This window comes from Terrapene carolina, unplaced genomic scaffold, assembly GCF_002925995.2.
Source record: "Terrapene carolina triunguis isolate 2854851 unplaced genomic scaffold, T_m_triunguis-2.0 Scaffold111, whole genome shotgun sequence".
In the NCBI taxonomy this organism is placed as follows: domain Eukaryota; kingdom Metazoa; phylum Chordata; order Testudines; family Emydidae; genus Terrapene; species Terrapene triunguis.
This window is the reverse complement of record NW_020664462.1, coordinates 21,942,065-21,961,848: the sequence shown is the minus strand read 5'-3', so window position 1 is coordinate 21,961,848 and position 19,784 is coordinate 21,942,065. Positions and strand designations below refer to the sequence as shown.

Sequence of the window (19,784 nt, the reverse complement as noted above, 5' to 3'; positions counted from 1 at the left end):
TAGCAACTGTATAGTAAAAAGATCTATAGCAGTTTTCAAAAGTTTAAAAAAACTGTTCTAGATTTAAGTGGGTGAAAAGGTTTCAGCACATTATCTTCAAATTTTAAAAAGCCATATAGAAACAATCAGTAAAGGAACAAAAGATCTAGCTTTTCTAATTTTTTTAAAAACAGTTTTGACCAAGAGCTGCATTTGCCTTGAAGATCAAATCACTCAGGATCTTGTATTTTCGTTCTAACAGGGTCAAAAAATATGACAGAAAAAAACTCAGTTATACACTTGGTGTCAGAATATCAGTGCAGAAATTTGCAACAAAGAACACCCAAAGTAGGCAAGGCAAAGAGTGGGAAGGGACATGTTTTGGTCCAGTGGCATAACCACTAAGCATGTGTTATCAGCTGACTCATGGAGCAGAAGACATCAGCTTGAAATTAAAATGCCTGCCAAATCCTTATGCGGGCAAGATACCATAACAACAGTCACTTAAAGAGACTTTCACAGTGGGATTATGGTTCAGAGATCAGATTTAGACAACACGAACTACTTTTGGGTAAGTAATGTTTGCTATTGACGGGAATTAAAAGTATTGTATTTAGGTAAAGGTTTTTAGTTCTTTCAGAGTTCAGAATGTCTCTCTATTTAATTCTACAATGAAGTCAGGATAATGAACATGTGTACTGCAGTGATTTCGCAGCTAAGGCTACAACATCAAATAGAGGTTTATGACTTTACTAAAGATCAAAGCAGAGAACAAGCTGGGCTGTAAGGAGAAAAGCTCTTAATAAAACAAGATCTGCAATAATAAAGGGAAACAGAATATTATCAGGTAATTTGTGTTTTGTACACATGCTTTTATGAGTGTCAAAGTCCCTCTTTGCTTAATTATGAATTTACCTTGGATATGTCAAAACAATTGTTTGTAGGTGGATTTACAGGAGAGCACATTCAGTACTCCACAGGTAACCAAATACACACAATGTTGTCATAAGATGTTCCTTTTATTTATAGGTGAGATATACAGGGTCTGATTCTGACCTCACACCAGTTTTGGAACAGCAAATATTCTTTTCTGCAAAGGAGTTACTCCTACGTCACACTGGTGTAACTGAGACCACGGCTTCTTTCCTAAAGAAACAGCTCTATGCTTTGATTTCTATTGTAAGTGCTAAAGGTAATGACAAGTCGAAATGAGTTTTGTCAGGGTAAAAAAAAGTCAAGTTATTGAGTAAAAAATTAGCAAAACATCTTTCAGACTAATTTTAACCCTGGTTCATAGAACTCTACTAAACTCACGCCTTCTCTACAACAAGCAACACCTGAAATGGAGAAGTGTTCTTTACAAATTAATCACTGGTTATTTTCCTTGAAAGTTGTACTAAAAAAAAAAAAATCTTTAAATTATAACTATTAGACATTGGGCCAGATCCTCAGGCAGTGTAAATCAGTGCAGCTCCATTGACTTCCATGAAGCCATGCTGGTTTACACCAGTTAAGAATATGACCCATTTACTTTTAAATGAAAGAAGTAAGTCTATATTCATAATACATAGAATTTGGTTTCGTATTTCCACAGTTGAAATTAATACTGCCCCCAAAAAATCTTAAGAAGGATAGAACTAAAACTTTGCCTGGCTTACCTTCTGGAGAAGTTAAACTATGTTATTTTACAGTTAGTAAGGGTGAAGCATTCAAGTGCTAGTGAACAGCAGAAGCAAAATGCAAAATAGTCTGAGCTTGTGTGGCAGCACTCATTGAGCTTTAAGCAATTTGTTAATCACATTCAGTAGCATCTCCACATTAAAATGACATGCATTAAAATGCTCTGCACGGATTTTGGCATAGCAATGGCCTAACTGAGCAGGAAATTCTTCCATTTTCAATCCCAAAAGAGAATAAACATTTTTGTTTTTTTTTCTAAAGATTACAGGTTTTAAAAAAACAAACAGTTGCTAACAAAAATCATGGTATTTATGCAAATATTGCATGGGCAGTGTTATTTCCCGGCCATTGTGCCATAGAGTGTGACAGTGCATGTCAGCCTGTGTTGGCCTGTAGTGAAGAGTCTAATTTTCCAGTATCTGAAGGAATGCTATGCTGTTGCACACTTAGGATCATAGCCAGCAAAGCACTGAAGTACTACAGCTGACTTTCTATGACTTTAACTCTGCAAGAAATAGGCATGACTTTGCTGGATCAGGGTCTTATTAGATACCGTATGTAGAATGCATGTGTATGCTTTTATTTATTAAGAATCTATAACAAAATATTAAGTTTGGGCTGCTAATTTATATGTAAGTCAAATTTAAAAGAACACAGTATCAACTGTCTTTCCTAAAGGATTTTATGCTGAGTAATTTATGAAAAGTTTTGTAATGCAAATTGATATTTCATGTTCTTCTGCTGCCTTCAAGGAGACGTTTAATTTGCCTGATGACTAAGCCTTCACACATGGTATTGGCAAATCTTACATAATATTGTGGCTATTAAAAATGAAATGGCTGTGGTTCCTGAAACGTTAAATCTTTTTGCTTACATATGGCTGATGGTGAGTAACATTTGGATACCTCTGTTGCCCCATTGCCAGAATTTTGCATCCTGATACTTAAAGACTGGAATAGCTAGCAGAGAAATTTATTATCTGACCTTCTTGGACATCAAAGAAAAGATCATTTTTCTTGGACATCACCTCAATATTCATCTAATAATGAATGGACTGGAGAAATCATCTTACCATTGCTCAACCCTAGACCATGGAACTAGATGGTGGAAACTTATTTGCTCCCAGGACTAAGAACTGTCATTAAGTTATTAAACTATGATAACACTACGGTAATTCAGACATCTACAGATCTCATGCTCTTTGCTTTTATTCTCCATTGACCTCTTCATTCTTCATTAGTATTTTATACCAATATTACAATTTTCAGCATTGGGCCCTTAACTCATGCAAGTAGTCTACTTGAGTTTGCAGGATCAGGCCCCCTGTCTTTTATAACCCTCTGTCAATACACATGGTATGGCTTGGGATAAACATGCCACGATAGGATAAGCATTAAAAATTTCTACAGAGAAAATGGTTATCAGTACATTATGAAAAATTGATTTCTGTAAAATGAAGATAAGTTTCATTTTAGAGATTTTACACAAACTAAAATTCAGGGGGCGTTGGGTGAAAAAGGCTTGATATAAATAAATCTGTGGCAAAACTGAAGCACAGGTCCTGAAAATTCTACCATCCAGCTGTTGAGCACAAATGTACAATTAAAAAAAAAAAAAGGCAAATTAAATCTCATTACCATGCAAAAGTAAAACATAGTCTCAAAACCTACAAAGGTTACTGAGCTGTCTAAGGTTAATCACTGTGCAAGTAATTACGTACACTACATGAGAGATGGTCCTGTAAAAGAGAACAGAAAGATTTTAAAGTAACAGGCTACTCCTACAGACATTTTCTGCTAATTAACCACCTAACAATTGTAACGAGATAGTAACTACAATCCTACAATACAAATGGGTTAATACTCAAAACTTGATCAGTTACTCAAGAAACAAAATCTTCATCAAGAAACTTAGACACTGACAAATCTTTATTTATTTATTTTGCACTAGAATACTATGGGTGATTCCCTTACCTAGTATACGGAGCAATGCTGATTTATACCAGCTGAGGATTATTATTTTACCATAGATTTTTTTAGTTATTTTTCTTTCTGTAATAGGCCACTACATTATTACATTCTTGGCTTTGCTATTCTTGCTTCTTCCATTCAACCCTGTTCCTGTCTTTTTTTCCCCAGCATGTTTGACTAGTTTTCTCTGTGTGTTTGCTATTAGACAACAATAATTATATAAACTCCTGTGACATAGTATATCAACAGTTCATTTACATGTTTTCTCTTTAGTGAAAAGCAGTTTTCTGGATATTTTTAAACTGCCAAGCACCTGAACAATTTAAATCCAAAACCTCTTAACACTTACAAAACAAAACCAAAAACATTTGTTTGATCAAATCCTAACAGTTACTAACAATTACAGGCCAACTTACAATACCCACTAATGCCATACAGAGCAAGACTATAGCCAAATTTAAAAAATATATATATTAGCCTAAAGCTAAATTCCTATGTTTAGGTATCTAAATAAATGGCCTGGTTTTTCAAAGCTGCTGTGCTGATCATCCATCAGCTTCCATTACGATCAACAGATTCTACTAAGTGCTTGGCACTCCTGAAAATCAGACCACTGATTTAGGCATCTAATATGCATTTTCGAACCTGATTTAGGCTCCTATTTTTTAAAATCTTGGCCTTTATGCCTAAAGATTCCTCTGCCCTGTTTTTTTTCCCTGCAATTTTATTTGTTTCTAGTTTTAAAATGGTCTCTACTTTATATTTCTTGTTTCCTTCATTGCCTGATTTCCTTTAAAGCATAAGTTCTCCTGGTTTTATCTATCTGCATGTTGCCATACTTTTTCAGTTCCTATATATGTATATAAAATCAATATTTTCTGTATTCATGTTTAAACTCTTAGCCAGTAGCTGAACATGGCAATAAATCTAAGTCAGAAAGTTTATACTCTAGCAATTCCATTTTTCCAAAGACTATGGAAAGTTTGGAATTTTCCTTTTGTAAAATAAAGAGACCCGTGATCAAACTTAAAAATATAAAATACATAGTTTTCTCAGAAGAAAAACCTAACAGGCTAATTAAACCCAATTCAGTGGAAGAGGAAAAGAAAGGAAGCACAACTACAAATCTATCAGCATTAAGGGTTCGAGAGCCTAATCACTCCTTTCATGCAGAGCGAAAACTAGATGTAATGTTTCCAAAGCTCTGAGACTGCAGAACATATATGACAGAAAACCTAAGTAGAGGAAGGGTTAGTAAACATTACAGAGAAGGCATGGCCATCTAATGATACAGAGCTCAAGAATTCATGGCGAATCCTGGCCCACATTCTGGGGATCTCAAGGCATCTACGCAGAATACTTTCCTTGGTCTGTGGATGTGATGCCACTGTTTGGCAGTCTGCAACTGCATTTGTAACACCACACCTCGGGCGTGGGTCCTCAGCAATGGGGTTTGAACCTGGGACCTCTGGCTCTAAATGCATAGAGCCTCTACTGCCTGAGCAAAAAGTCTCACTTCTGCTACCCTAGGTTGTATAAGGCACAACCTCTTTGGACCAGCTACCACTACAGGGGAACAGAGCACCACACTGAGTGGCTTACATACACTACTATCCACTCCTGTGAGGGGAATAGAAGCCAGGGACTTAAAATAACATTTCAAGTAGCAATAATAAACCTCCTCCCCTCCCCCCAAGTATTTTTAGGGGAACAGCCTAGAGCTGGATAAATAATAATGTGATATGGGAATATTTTTGCAAACTAAAATAGCATGTTTTGTTTGCACTACATGTGGAGGTCATGATATTAGCTGTTCACAACATTTCTGGGTGGCCACCTGGTATACATGTGAATGTTCCTTAATTTTAACCTGATTTTTTTTCCAAATGTCATATTCACATCGTTCTTCCATAAAAAATATAACTCATCCAATCAGGAAGAAGAAACAACAACAGGCGATTTAGGTGATTTATCCTACACCACAAATCACGAATAATGAAAACGGAATAGTCAAAATGAACAAACTGTGACTAGCCCACAGGCTGAAATTTGTTTACATAAACTGTTTGGTGAAAGCTTCCTAATAATGAATATACTGGTAGGAATCAAGACTGGTTTATGAACAATTCACAAACTAGAGGAGAATCAGGGTTATTTTGCCACTAATCTATGCACAATGAATGGTTAGATCAGGCCCACATGGCATACGCAGCTGCTGACCCAACTCCACCTTCTAACCTTCTAGCCACACACGGAGGTCTCACAAAGTGTTTTGCCCGTTGGATGCTGAGGTGAGGAATCCTCCTACCCAGTGTCCTCTCCCCTTCCACCAAGAATTACAGGCTTTTTTAAGTCTGAGTACTTTGCTTTTGCATCCTTCCATGCCATGCCACGCCACATAGGGGAGCATAATAGGAGGCACTATCACATAGATATACAGCAATAGGCACCATAGATAAACCCATGATAGATAAGTTCCTTAGAAAGGAATTTCCTAGGAAGAATATTACTTGGCTTTAAAAGACTATTACTCTATACCAATTTTATGATGAAAATTAAAGTGTCTCCTACCAAGCCTCTATCTTTTATTAAAGTTTTGATTTTAATTATATCAAATACAGTACAAGATTATTTTTAGAGAAACAGTTGTTAAATTCCAAACTGAAAATATTGTTTTAAGATTTCTTTGTTAAAATATTCCAGACAAAAATTATTCTGTGCACTAGACAGAAAAACAGAATGGCTCATTTAATTATTCATACTGTATAATTTACCTTTGGAAGTTCTGTATCTGGTTTTCTGTGAGACAATAATTTGTAGGTGTTAAGGTTGTTTTCAAAGCTCCTAAAGAAGGAAAAATAATGTTTTCATTATGTAGTTTTTAAAATCTTTGAAAGAAAATATGTGTTTTTGTAACTAATAAGAATCTCTTTATCTATGCGGTTTTGACAAGTTGTTAAATTTGGCACTTTGCATCCCAAATAGAAGCCACACACATTATAGACCCCAAAAACCAGAGTTCTGATTTTACAGAGATGATTTAGAAAGATGAAAGGGGCTGTTAGTATTGTTCTCATTACCTGCTAGTATCAGACAAGGTCCCTGCTAAAAGCACATACAGGGTCATAATTTTTTTACAATCAGAAGTGATCCTTTTAGTGATGGAAGGAGGATCATTCTCCTATTGCTAATCACTTTTAGCCCTGAATATGCATGAATGGAAAGCAGCAGGATAGCCAGACTTAACTGTCATACCAGAGAGGAGAAAATTTAACGCCAAACACTATTACATTTTCTACAAGACAGCTGCAACAGGAAGCTTCACTTTTACCCTTAACTGACATGAATGAGGCTGCAAGGTTGCCTCACAAAAACTGAATGGCAAGATTCAAACTTACAGCAATTAAGCTGGTTCAGGAGCTGCCACTGACTAGGCAATGATCATTTCTAGTCTGCGGAAGAGACAAGGAAACTAAGGATTTTAGTTTAGGAGGTGCACATTCTTCAACAGAAGTTATTCTTCTTAGCTGGGTGAAATTTTGTTATGGGATTGAGACTGATAGGTATGAACTCACCCTTCAGTAAACATAACTGTAAACATAAGCCCCAATTAAGACAAAAGGAGTGTCTGAACCTGCCCAAGAGCTTTTTCTGAGTATTGCTTTCAGAGAGATACAGCCTAACAGAGCAGCTGAAAGCACTGTCCCCGACCCTGGAAGAAATCTGAGGAGAAGTTTTGGGATCAGGGATGCAGGCTGATTAACCTGCTCTTGGTGCTGTGAGCAAAAGAAGCTGTTTCCGGCTATTTGATTCCTTCTGCATTCAAAGACACAGGATCTTGTATGTTCTTTGTAAATAACCAAAACTACATCAAAGTACACCTCTACCCCGATATAACACAACCCGATATAACACGAATTCGAATATAACGTGGTAAAGCAGTGCTCCGGGGGGGCGGGGCTGCGCACTCCGGTGGATCAAAGCAAGTTCGATATAACGCGGTTTCACCTATAACACGGTAAGATTTTTTGGCTCCCAAGGACAGTGTTATATCGAGGTAGAGGTCTAATACCTTTCTACCATCAATTTCTGTTCCCAACTGGAACATCCACAGGCCCCAAACTGACTAGCTGCTCAGATCAAAAGGGCAACATTATTAAACTAAAGAGTAAATAATACCAAAGACAGCAACTCAAGTTACAGTTGCTGACCTTAAAATCTTTACAACATTATCTTTGCAACTACCAGCAGTTAATATGACTTAGTATAGGGAACGCCTAGGGAGTATACTGTGGTAATACTATTTCTTTACAAAAGCTATTGAAAAGTATTAAAGGTGATAATGACTATATCTTACTCTCTAAAGTGCTTATCTCCATTATATATACATTTACACTTTAACCAAAATCACAGTGACTTTCTAAATTCAGACACTTAACAGGAATAACATATTTTGTTTGTTTGTTTGGAACGTTAAATCACAGATGCAAAACATTTTAAAAACTGGAAAGATGAAAAGTCTAGAACTCTGAAAATAATGTAAAGTATTTAAAATAACAGTAAGAATGTCACTAAAATCCCTCTAAAATTTAACAGGCAAAGTAGTATTACAGATAGGGAAGGATGTGTTTTGTCATTAAACAACTTGAAGCAATAATTGATTTGTTCCTCTCATACTAACATTCACAAATCCTTAATAGAGTTGCACTGTTTTTGCAGTGATCTAATGCAGTGCTTATAAAACAACCAACTACCTTTACTAGGCCTGCCCACCCTTATACACTATGTACTTGGTTCCAAATTTTATGCATAAGCAAACACATTCAGTCACTAGCATTATCAGTCACCTCAGACAATGCTGTTGACTCATCCCTGCTTGAATTGTAGACTTACATCAGGATCAAAGTCTATGTTGAAGTCTTAAAGCAAGCTGCAGTTAATTATTGTTTACTGTCTTTGAAAATTATAGGAATATGAAATTTTATTACTGTCCTTTCTAGGAAACCTCTGAAAGCTCCTCTACCACTGTTACTGGCAATATAATTAACTACATTATTTAAAATAAAATAGCCAGTGTTAATGTAACCCACATGCCTGGTACTGCAGCATTTGACTTTGTTTCTCTTAGGAGGGAAAGAGAAGCAGTGGAGAAGAGACCTAGATCATGGCTGGATATTCTGTCTCTGCACACATGCAGAGAGCAGGACAGGGCAATTCAGCTAGAAGGGCATAGAAACTGTAGAACAGGGTGTGGGAGTTAAACTAACATGCTCAGTAGCTGGTTCTGAGGGTCTGTAGAAAGTTCTCATTGTGGGCAACCAACCGGGCAGGTCATACTCTAGTCACCTTCTGAGAACTGAGCCAGTCAGAAAGCAAGGGAGGGAAAGGTTATAAGTATAGGAGTTAAAGACAGCCCTGTGGACTCAGTGGCTGATTGACACAGGACTAAGCGATGCATCTGCCATGTGGACTGAGTCCCAATCCCTGTGCCACTTTGGAAACAAGATACTGTTTCACCAACAACTGAGAGGACTGGTCAGCTGCTAACCTGAGGGCTGCACTCCTGCTAGCTGTGGAGATCCAAGGACTGTTTGTTTGCTGGTGGGGTTCATAAGTGTTTTAAAGGACTGAGATGCTGCTATTTCTCATGCTCTGAAGAGTCCAGGTGACACACACAACATACCATAGTCACACCATAAAAACTGAAAAATCATCTCTGAGAGATGATCAGAGCAGAATGTGTTTTGATGTGTGTGATAATGAACAGAAAATGTTATGCTGAAACCTTATATTTGAATGTTTGTAACAGAAACAAACGAGGGAAGATCTATATAAGGAACACCAGCAAATTTACTGTCTCAGAGATTTTGCTTAAAAGTTATTCATAGTATTCCAAATACTATTTATAACATTTAACCCCATTTAAAGTGTGTTTTGTGCGCATTAAATGTTTGCTTAACTAAGAAAGTGTGGTGCTGTCTTTGAAATTGATTGGGGATTATCACCATCTATTTAGCAGAGTCTTACACACAATAGTCCTGAGGTTTAACTCTGTGTAATGCTTTCAGAAAAATCCTGTAAAGACTGAACTCTTGCCTATGCTTCAGCAAAGCATTAAGCTGAGGTGCAGGAGGAAGGGGAGTGGATAGTTATGCAGAATAATGCATGAGCATCCCCAGACCCCGGAACATTAACGGGAAGGCAAAGCAGTTCAGTATCTCCTAAAGCAGATAGATGGGTGTGATTTGATGTGTTGTACCTTCCACGAAGTCTCACAGCCTCACAAAACTTTCTTTCATCCATTGCTTTCTGTACTTCTTGAGTCTTAAAAATTAATGAAAAGAATAGAATAAAAGGTTAGTAAACTAAGGACTGTACTGTAAATGGATCTGTTCTGAAACAGCACTGCTATTTGGAATCCTGAAAGGACAATCTGTTGTTTGATTTGTTGTCTGTTGTGACCTGCATCACACTGGCATTTTTATATTTTTCTTACCATTTCTATAGAGGACAAGCAGGTTTGAGGGCAGGAGAGGGAAGATTGGCACCTAAAAGAGCCACAAAAGGAGAATTTTTTTTTTTTACTTAAATTGGAATGAAGACTGAATAATTTTGGAGGAGGAAACCAGATTAATGCAAATGAGCTATAATGGATGGAGATTTTGTAATCAAAGACACAAGATGCAAAATGAAAGATTCAGATGAAACTGAAAAACAATACTGGTTTCCAAATCTGAAAAAAAGCAGCAATGTTTCTTTGTTGGACTGCATTTGTCAGTGATTATCCCTAAAACAACTACATAGTAATTACACACAGCAAAGACATAAGAATAGATCATTATTACCAAGTTAAGTGTTCCATTCATGTGTTATAACTAATAACAGACCATTGATTGTTAGAGCACTTTGCTATAGTTAATGAATAAGTGTAAACTGGCTCTTCTCCCGGAACTCACCATCTGCACACACTCCATTAAAGGCAGACGGACAGCTTGGTTCCCAGACAGGGACACAACACAAGCAGGGGTATCTGCTGTAGCCTCTAGAAGGGCCAGGACAGCTTCCACGCCCATACGGCTTGCCTGAAAATAAAATATAGAGAGAGAGTCTCTGTATTTGGGGATGCACTCAGTATTAAAAGGAGTAAATTAGTTGGCTCCCACCACAGAAACAGGGAAATTTCTCTTTACATCGTTAAAACAATCACTCCTTGATAACTGTGATCACAGCTGGTTATGTTTAGGGTACTGTGACCCACAAGACAAGTAAGCCTGCTCTCACGGCTGGCTTGTCAAGCCCACTGCACAGTCAGGTTTTGATCAGAGCTCTTCTAAAGGAAATAGGATTACTTGTAAATATGATTATTAATACATACATTACAGTGAAGGTCATTCTTTTTTAAATCTACCCACCTACTTATATGGCCCCCATATACAGCACCTATCAGTAGTAACTGAGCATGTATATGTGCATGCTCTCTGCAAATCCACAAACTATATCTTTCATTAATTTAGGTTGGTGATTCGATATGCAGCACTGCAAGGATGTGTAGCAAAGGCAGTCTAAAGCCAGGTGTACACTAGAAACTTTTGCCAGTATAGTAATGCTTCTGTGTAGTGTGATTATTTTTATACCAGCACTACCCCAGTGTAGTTGTAGTTATGCTGGAAAAAATACTCTTTAACCAGCAATGCTTATTTCATTTGGGGAACTGGTATAAACTATACGAGCAAGAGCACTTTTTTTTACCATATAAACTCTGTCTATGCTAGGAGAGTTTGTCCGTATGGCTATACTGCTATAGCTATACCAGCAAACACTCCCTAGTGGAGACAAGGTCTTACACTTTGTCACCCCAATTCTAGGTGATTAATATGCATGTGTATAAGGTTTTGTTGTACATAATCCATATTTTTGTGTAACTCCCAGTTCTTTTGTCCATTTAGAAAGCAACAGAGGGTCCTGTGGCACCTTTAAGACTAACAGAAATATTGGGAGCATAAGCTTTCGTGGGTAAGAACCTCACTTCTTCAGATGCAAGTAATGGAAATCTCCAGAGGCAGGTATAAATCAGTATGGAGATAACGAGGTTAGTTCAATCAGGGAGGGTGAGGTGCTCTGCTAGCAGTTGAGGTGTGAACACCAAGGGAGGAGAAACTGCTTCTGTAGTTGGATAGCCATTCACAGTCTTTGTTTAATCCTGATCTGATGGTGTCAAATTTGCAAATGAACTGGAGCTCAGAAGTTTCTCTTTGAAGTCTGGTCCTGAAGTTTTTTTGCTGTAAGATGGCTACCTTTACATCTGCTATTCTGTGGCCAGGGAGGTTGAAGTGTTCTCCTACAGGTTTTTGTATATTGCCATTCCTGATATCTGACTTGTGTCCATTTATCCTCTTACGTAGTGACTGTCCAGTTTGGCCAATGTACATAGCAGAGGGGCATTGCTGGCACATGATGGCATATATAACATTGGTGGACGTGCAGGTGAATGAGCCGGTGATGTTGTAGCTGATCTGGTTAGGTCCTGTGATGGTGTTGCTGGTGTAGATATGTGGGCAGAGTTGGCATCGAGGTTTGTTGCATGGGTTGGTTCCTGAGTTAGAGTTGTTATGGTGCGGTGCATGGTTGCTGGTGAGAATATGCTTAAGGTTGGCGGGTTGTCTGTGGGCGAGGACTGGCCTGCCTCCCAAGGTCTGTGAAAGTGAGGGATCATTGTCCAGGATGGGTTGTAGATCACTGATGATGCGTTGGAGAGGCTTAAGCTGAGAACTGTAGGTGATGGCCAGTGGAGTTCTGTTGGTTTCTTTTTTGGGCCTGTCTTGTTGCAGGAGGCTTCTGGGTACACGTCTGGCTCTGTTGATTTGTTTCTTTATTTCCTTGTGTGGGTATCGTAGTTTTGAGAATGCTTGGTGAAGATCTTGTAGGTGTTGGTCTCTGTCTGAGGGGTTGGAGCAGATGCGATTGTACCTCAGTGCTTGGCTGTAGACGATGGATCGTGTGGTGTGTCCAGGGTGGAAGCTGGAGACATGAAGGTAGGCGTAGCGGTCGGTGGGTTTTCGGTATAGGGTGGTGTTAACATGGCCATCACTTATTTGTACGGTGGTGTCTAGGAAGTGGACCTCCCGTGTAGATTGGTCCAGGCTGAGGTTGATGGTGGGGTGGAAGCTGTTGAAATCATGGTGGAATTCTTCCAGGGTCTCCTTCCCATGGGTCCAGATGATGAAGATGTCATCAATGTAGCGTAGGTAGAGAAGGGGCGTGAGTGGACGAGAGCTGAGGAAGCGTTGTTCCAGGTCAGCCATAAAAATGTTGGCATATTGTGGGGCCATGCGGCTGCCCATAGCGGTGCCACTGGTCTGGAGGTATATATTGTCACCAAATTTGAAATAATTGTGTGTGAGGATAAAGTCACAGAGCTCAGCAATAAGTTGTGCTGTGTCATCATCAGGGATACTGTTCCTGACAGCTTGTATTCCATCTGTGTGTGGGATGTTTGTGTAGAGAGCCTCTACATCCATGGTGGCTAGGATGGTGTTTTCTGGGAGATCACCAATGCATTGTAGTTTTCTCAGGAAATCTGCGGTGTCACGGAGATAGCTGGGAGTGCTGGTGGCGTAGGGTCTGAGTAGGGAGTCCACATATCCAGACAGTCCTTCAGTGAGAGTGCCAATGCCCGAGATGATGGGGCGTCCAGGATTTCCAGGTTTGTGGATCTTGGGTAGTAGATAGAATAACCCCGGGCGGGGCTCTAAGGGTATGTCCATTTAGAGCGATGCCTAAAATAGCAGAATAGAAGATGGCCCCAACCAGAAAAAAATTACGCACATAAGTATTGATTTCAGTGGACCGATTTGGATTTGATGTGATTCTCCAACTGTGGATTAAATTGCCCTCCTATAGAGAGGCAGCAATGGAATCAGTAAGGAGTTAGGAGCCACTAGTTACTGAGTGCTAAACCTGGCTCTGCCACAGTCTCTGTATGTTGCCTGGGGCAAACCGCATTACTATTCTGTTGCTTGAGTTGGGGACAATAATTATATTTGGCTACTTCACAAATGTATTGAGGGTATTAACTGATTTTTATAATTGATTCAAAATTCTAGAAGGAAAATGTATGCATAAGTGGAAGCACATTGCTACTACTGTTGCAACGTGCACTCTTCCAGGTTTGCAGACAGATATACGTTATCACCATAGGTTCACTCACCAAAATTCTATCAAAAGCTGAAGGAGTACCACCTCTTTGAACATGACCCAGGATAGTCACACGAGTGTCAAATCCCAGCTGCTGAACCACAAGCTGCAAAGAATTTCAAAGCATAAATGAGAAATATAAAATACCAGCGTCACTACGGCAGTTATATAGAGTGCACATATTGAGAATATTGTAATATTATACTGTATATAATATAAATGTTTACACGTCAACTATGGTGACACAGCTAAGGAATTTACTTAAGTCTCTTTGCATCTAGATTAGGAAAACTAATCTACAGACTCCTACTGTGAAGGAAGGAAGGTTCAGTTTAATAATGGTAAAGAAGTTGTTTTGGCTACAATGCCTTAATTAGAGAGAGGCATACTGATGTCATTTATTTAGTAATAAATGAGCACTTAGAAAAACAGTCCTTAACCTTATTAAAAAGGTTTAAACATTACAATTAGAAGTCTGAAAAAAATAATCTACTGTAATAGGGTTTCTTTATAACCATATTATAAATATACAATACTAAATATCTTGGAGTAATTGTGCAATTAAAGCCCCAGTGAAAGCATTTAGCCTTATACAGATTTTCTGATTCACTGCCTTTGGCTGATGTCCGTTAACAAAAGGAGGTGTAACAATTTGTTCCAGAAACTTTGGGCTCCACCAAGTTAAAAATGTTGGTTTTTATCCCTCTCAGTAACAGTAAAATTTGTCCAGTTTAATAGCCTGATGTTTTTATTAGGAAAATCATAGAGAATGAAATAATTTTATACTGAAAAAAGTGCACAAAGAGACACAAAAGAAAAACATATGCAGTTATTTACTTCTTCCAGCTACATTTTCTTTTCAGTCCATTTATTCATAAGTAAAGTACAAGTCCAGGATAATTAAAATAGGATCATTCATCAAAATCTCCTCTGTTACAGAATAAGGTTAGGATGTAATCAAACAGAAGTAAGTACTGCATACTTTCCCCTCTCCTACAAGGCCAGCAAGGAGATGTCTAAACACCTCACTCACTCTCCCCAAGAGTTACATTCCTGTTATTTACAGCTTCCTAGACATTTTAACAGACTGAAGTCTGTGTAACAAGCAAGTAGTGTTTTCCTCTGTAAATAACAAGATGAGTAACAACTATTTTGCACACTTTTACTTAAAAACGCTAATCGGTGCAACTAATTTGTAGTTTTTTAAATGGAGTACAATTCTATATTGATAAGTCAAGGACGACTTCATTATTTTAGGTTTCAGAGTAGCAGCCGTGTTAGTCTGTATCCGCAAAAAGAACAGGAGTGGGTTGTAGCCCACGAAAGCTTATGCTCTAATAAATTTGTTAGTCTCTAAGGTGCCACAAGTACTCCTGTTCTTTTTTCATTATTTTAGTGCTCCTGAAAAGTGCCAGACTGACAGCTATGGAGAACAAAGTGCTGTAATCACAGAACAGGTGAAGCACGAGCAGTGTCAGCTCAAGTTTCCCCGGCACCATTCTGTCAATGAATGTGTTTCAAAACTTGTTTCCAAAAAGGACCATTTCCAAGCATGAGAGGGTAATTCCACTCTCAGTGCCCATGTAATCCTTGGCCTTGGGGAGATTTCCCCAAATGCTTCCTTTACTGGTAAATTGTGACGATAAGGGCATCATTAGTCCACCAGGAACTTGACAGACCATCACTTAATTTCCCCAAGGACCATCAGATACCATCATATAATAATTAATGATCTGAGACAAATTTAAGCAGATCTCCTAGAGATCAAGTCTCTAAAAATATCACTTCATTGACTGCCCTCTAATTTAACAAAAAAATAGGTCCCAATCCAAAATTCATTGAAACTAATTGAAAGATTCCCATTTACCTCAATGGGCTCTGGATTAAGTCCGTAAAGCAGAAGCATAAAAATGCAACTGACAAGTACTGTAAAAGGCTGTTTTACCAGAATGCCTGTGGAAATTCTAGTTTTAGCAGTGGAAAGGGAACTACACTAAATTATAGCCACAGCAGAAACTGCATTACAAAGAGGTTCGATACTTACATCCTTAACCTTTTCTGAAGTTATAGATTTGTTGTGAGAATCAATGGCACCTTCTGCCACAATTATGATATTCAGCCTTTTCTTTCGTGCACGGTTCTATGAGAAGAAAAACATTGGATATTGAAAAAAGGCCTGAAACAAGATATGCCATTAAAAAAAGAGTTTTGAAAGCAAACTACTGTACTGTATATTAAACTCCAGTGACTATAATCTTTTCCTTTGGATAATTTACCAAAGATATTTGTAGCTCAACTAATCCAATCGAAAAGGAGAGAAAGACATCTGTATACCGTAGAACCTCAGAGTTACGAACACCTCAGGAATGGAGGTTGTTCGTAACTCTGAACAAAACATTATGGTTGTGCTTTCAAAAGTTTACAACTGAACATTGACTTAATACAGCTTTGAAACTTTCTTATGCAGAAGAAAAATGCTGCTTTTAACCATTTAAATGAAACAACCACAGAAACAGTTTCTTTACCTTGTCAAACTGTTAAACTTTCCCTTTATTTTTTAGTAGTTTACATTTTACACAGTACTGTACTGTATTTGCTTTTTGGTTTTTTGTTCTGCTGCTGCCTGATTGTGTACTTCAGTTCCAAATGAGGTGTGTGGTTGACTGGTCAGTTCGTAACTCTGAGGTTCTACTTTATTTGCCTGGTTATTAACTTAGTGTTGTCAAAATGTGCTGTGTTGGACAGGACATAAATCTCAACACTGCTCCATATCCTGGAGATCTTTCACTCCCGGAGACTCACACAAAAAGAAAACATACACTGGGACACCAAGAGGAATGCATCAGTTTAGATTCTTATTACTACTAATATACTTAATCTGGTATTTTTCATTCTTACTTTTACAAGCCTTGTAGAAGAAGTGGTCTTATTTTCCTTTCAAGATTTCAGAGTTAATCTGCCTCATATACTTCTGATATCAGCAAAGAAACCAGTTAATTGCTGGAAATGTCTTCGCTTTAAAAATGTTCTGCTGGCTAAGCGGGTGATTTCAAAGAGATGGGAATACTATCCTAGTTTTGTAAGTTTTGTAGTGTATGCTTTCCGTATGCTAATGCATTACTACATGTTTGAAAGCACTCACATAATTCCACTTTTATACCAGATTATATTAATGCTCTTTGAAATAATATGCATGTAGAAAAGTTTCCAGAGCAAAATTAAATGTTCTGCATAAGACACCAAGGAGAAAGATGACAAACCAGAAAACAGATCCACTATGGCTATGTTTGCAGGACCTATGGCAGCCCTAGACGGAATCTAACTGTGCTTCAAACAGCTGGAGAATGCAGGAATAGAGGCATTTAGGACCAAATAGGTCTACCACTGAAATCAATAGCAAAAATTTGATTGAATCCTACTGGACAGGATTTGGCCCATATAATTTATGTTGCTAGGCACCTCTTTTCAGATGTGAGCGTCACATGGCATACAGAATGTTCATGATGCAGTTACAGATTACCTCAGAAAGCTTAACACACATCTGATCCTCCCATCCTTCTTCTGGGGGGTATTCCGGAATAAATACCCAATCCGCACCACAAGCTAATGCACTAACAAGAGCTAGATACCTAGTAAGCACACATTAAAAAAACACAAATAAGAAGACAATTAAACTTCAAAACTTAGGTTTTTTTATAATTAAATTTTACTAGACACAAACTTGTGAGAACAGTACATACCCACAGTGTCTTCCCATAACTTCTAGGACAAAGGTCCTCTGATGGCTATAAAATGACAAGAGAGATCAACAACATTATTGCAACTGAAAGACCCAATCCAAATCCCACTGAAGTCAATGGGAGCTGGGATCAGTCCCTTACACCAAGAATAACACAGTAAACCCAGAAGTAAAAGTATAATCACTTGTCTGATGGGGGGAGGGGGGAACTAGTCCTAGAGTGCTCAATATTGTACCCTCTTTAAAACTTTTCACATCCAGATGTTACCCAGATGCAGGCTGTGCTCAAAGGAATATACAGAATGACTGGTGACTACAAGGAGCGACAGGAGAGGGGGAGGGGGCTAAGGTTTCAGAGCAATGCAATACATATTTCTTTCATTATTTTTCATCCACTGTACATGCAAACCAGTTTTTTATTGTAGTGCTGCTCTAAAATATATTGATTTATTTTTGTAAGAGACCAAAACTTTGCATAATAAATAAACAAACAAATAAATAAATAAATCAAGGGTGAAAGAATATTTAATCCATCAATCACACTAGTGTCACTTCAAGGATTGTAACCATTTGGCTTTTAATAATTCCATTGATTACCAGGCTAACTGTAAAACCAGAATGGCCATTGCTTTATTTGTCAAGAGTGAAACTGAATCAAGTATCTATGTTTTTTCAAATGTATTTCTGTAGCACGGAATACCAATGCATAAGTATGAGATACTTAAAAAGAAAGCCAAGCTTTAGTGCACCTGCTCCTCTGGCTAAAGTTTGAATACTTTTGCCTTCTGTATACTCTTGCCTACTTTTCATACCATTGCACATGTCTGACGAAGTGAGAAATATCAGTCAAAGTGACAACATAGCTGAGCTGTAACTATATATCTTTTCTCACCAGTTCAGAAAAGTCTCTTCCAGAGTTCCAGTTTTCTTAGGGTGAAATTCATCCCTGTGCAGAGAATCACCACCAGCCCTCTGTGCTGAAGGGGCATTTAATTAGTGCACAGGACCTTGTGCTGCTCTGTACAGGAGTGAATTTCACTCTTAAAAGTTTTGTGATGCTGAATATAGTAAGGTGATGGACAAATGGAAATTGGATTAACAGATCAATTTTTTGCCTCTGGATATCTGAGTTTACTCTTGCTCAGGTTTGCACTCTCATTGTTTTCCCTTATGGACATTTGTTCATATCTCACAGGCACCCCAGATTTTGGAACAGAGTGTATCCTGTGATCATGAAAGGCCCAGGACTGAAATAAGGTATTGCTGCATTTTAGGATGGAGGTTACCACTGTGCAATCATTGCCCAGATTACACTGTATTCTCCCCAAAGTTATAAGCCTCTTTCTTTCATCATCATCATCCATATTTTAATTAGAAAGTCACAAATTAAAACAGAAAGTATATTTGCACAATTCAATCCAGTTAGCAAAATAAAAGGATTAAATTTACAAACGCAAAACACACATAAAAATGCTCCCTGTCCATGTTTGATCCATCTCTCAAACCATCCTTCCCCCAATTCCCTCCCACAACACACAAACCAATTCAAGAGGTAAGGGGTTAACTTTTGCTCGCAATGTAATTCTGGGTCTATGCAGTCTAAGAACCTTACATCACATTAGTTCATACATATGATGTATTCTATGACAACTTAATCATAAACATGCTTGATTTTACCACTGGGAAAAACATAATATTTTAAAATCTCGTGTACTCTCCCATGCATCCTGTTACCTTTGAGCAGTGGTCATGATGGCATCCACAACTTCAATGATTCTGTGCAAGGCTGAGTCAGTACCAATGGTCATATCTGTGCCACAGAAGTCATTATCTATGGATCCAACCATCCCCACAATGTTGAGGTAAACATATTTCTTCACAGCTTCTTCTTCAATCTTGCCTGCAGAGAAATAGCCGTAAAACCATCTATTAACAATAGCCAGCCACATGAGATGAAGCAAAATCAGATTGTAGCTGCAATGTATCAATTTAGTCCTTTTTTTTTTTTTGGTAAAACTTAAAATTTCTAAAATAAAAAACACATTTCCATAGGGAAAGGATTAGCCAAAGCTAAAAACCGAATAAAACTTCTTGGAGCAAGAGGACAGCTTTTCTTTAAGATCAAGGGTCTTTTGGAACAAACCAAAAGCACTTTATCCCACCGAGTGATTTGTTAGGCCATTTGTTCAGGGAGTTTAGAACTAGTCTTGAGGTTGTCACTC

General features: G+C 38.0%; 1 protein-coding gene across 8 annotated transcripts in view; it reads right to left on the bottom strand.

The window, feature by feature from the left end:
• The window catches only part of PFKP (phosphofructokinase, platelet), an 81,010-nt gene that overhangs the window by 25,732 nt on the left and 35,494 nt on the right, over positions 1 to 19,784 (bottom strand). For 4 of the 8 annotated variants that reach the window (XM_024197302.1, XM_024197303.1, XM_024197301.1 and 1 more), the window contains exons 5-13: positions 19,297 to 19,462; positions 17,564 to 17,608; positions 17,344 to 17,452; positions 15,868 to 15,963; positions 13,837 to 13,929; positions 10,586 to 10,711; positions 9,889 to 9,953; positions 6,404 to 6,473; positions 3,380 to 3,397 (exon numbers count right to left, since the gene is read on the bottom strand). In XM_024197302.1, the coding sequence (XP_024053070.1) occupies positions 3,380 to 3,397; positions 6,404 to 6,473; positions 9,889 to 9,953; positions 10,586 to 10,711; positions 13,837 to 13,929; positions 15,868 to 15,963; positions 17,344 to 17,452; positions 17,564 to 17,608; positions 19,297 to 19,462 (788 nt within the window). The remainder of the gene's footprint in view (positions 1 to 3,379; positions 3,398 to 6,403; positions 6,474 to 9,888; positions 9,954 to 10,585; positions 10,712 to 13,836; positions 13,930 to 15,867; positions 15,964 to 17,343; positions 17,453 to 17,563; positions 17,609 to 19,296; positions 19,463 to 19,784) is intronic. The other 4 variants (XM_024197306.1, XM_024197308.1, XM_024197307.1 and 1 more) reach the window with 1 other exon arrangement.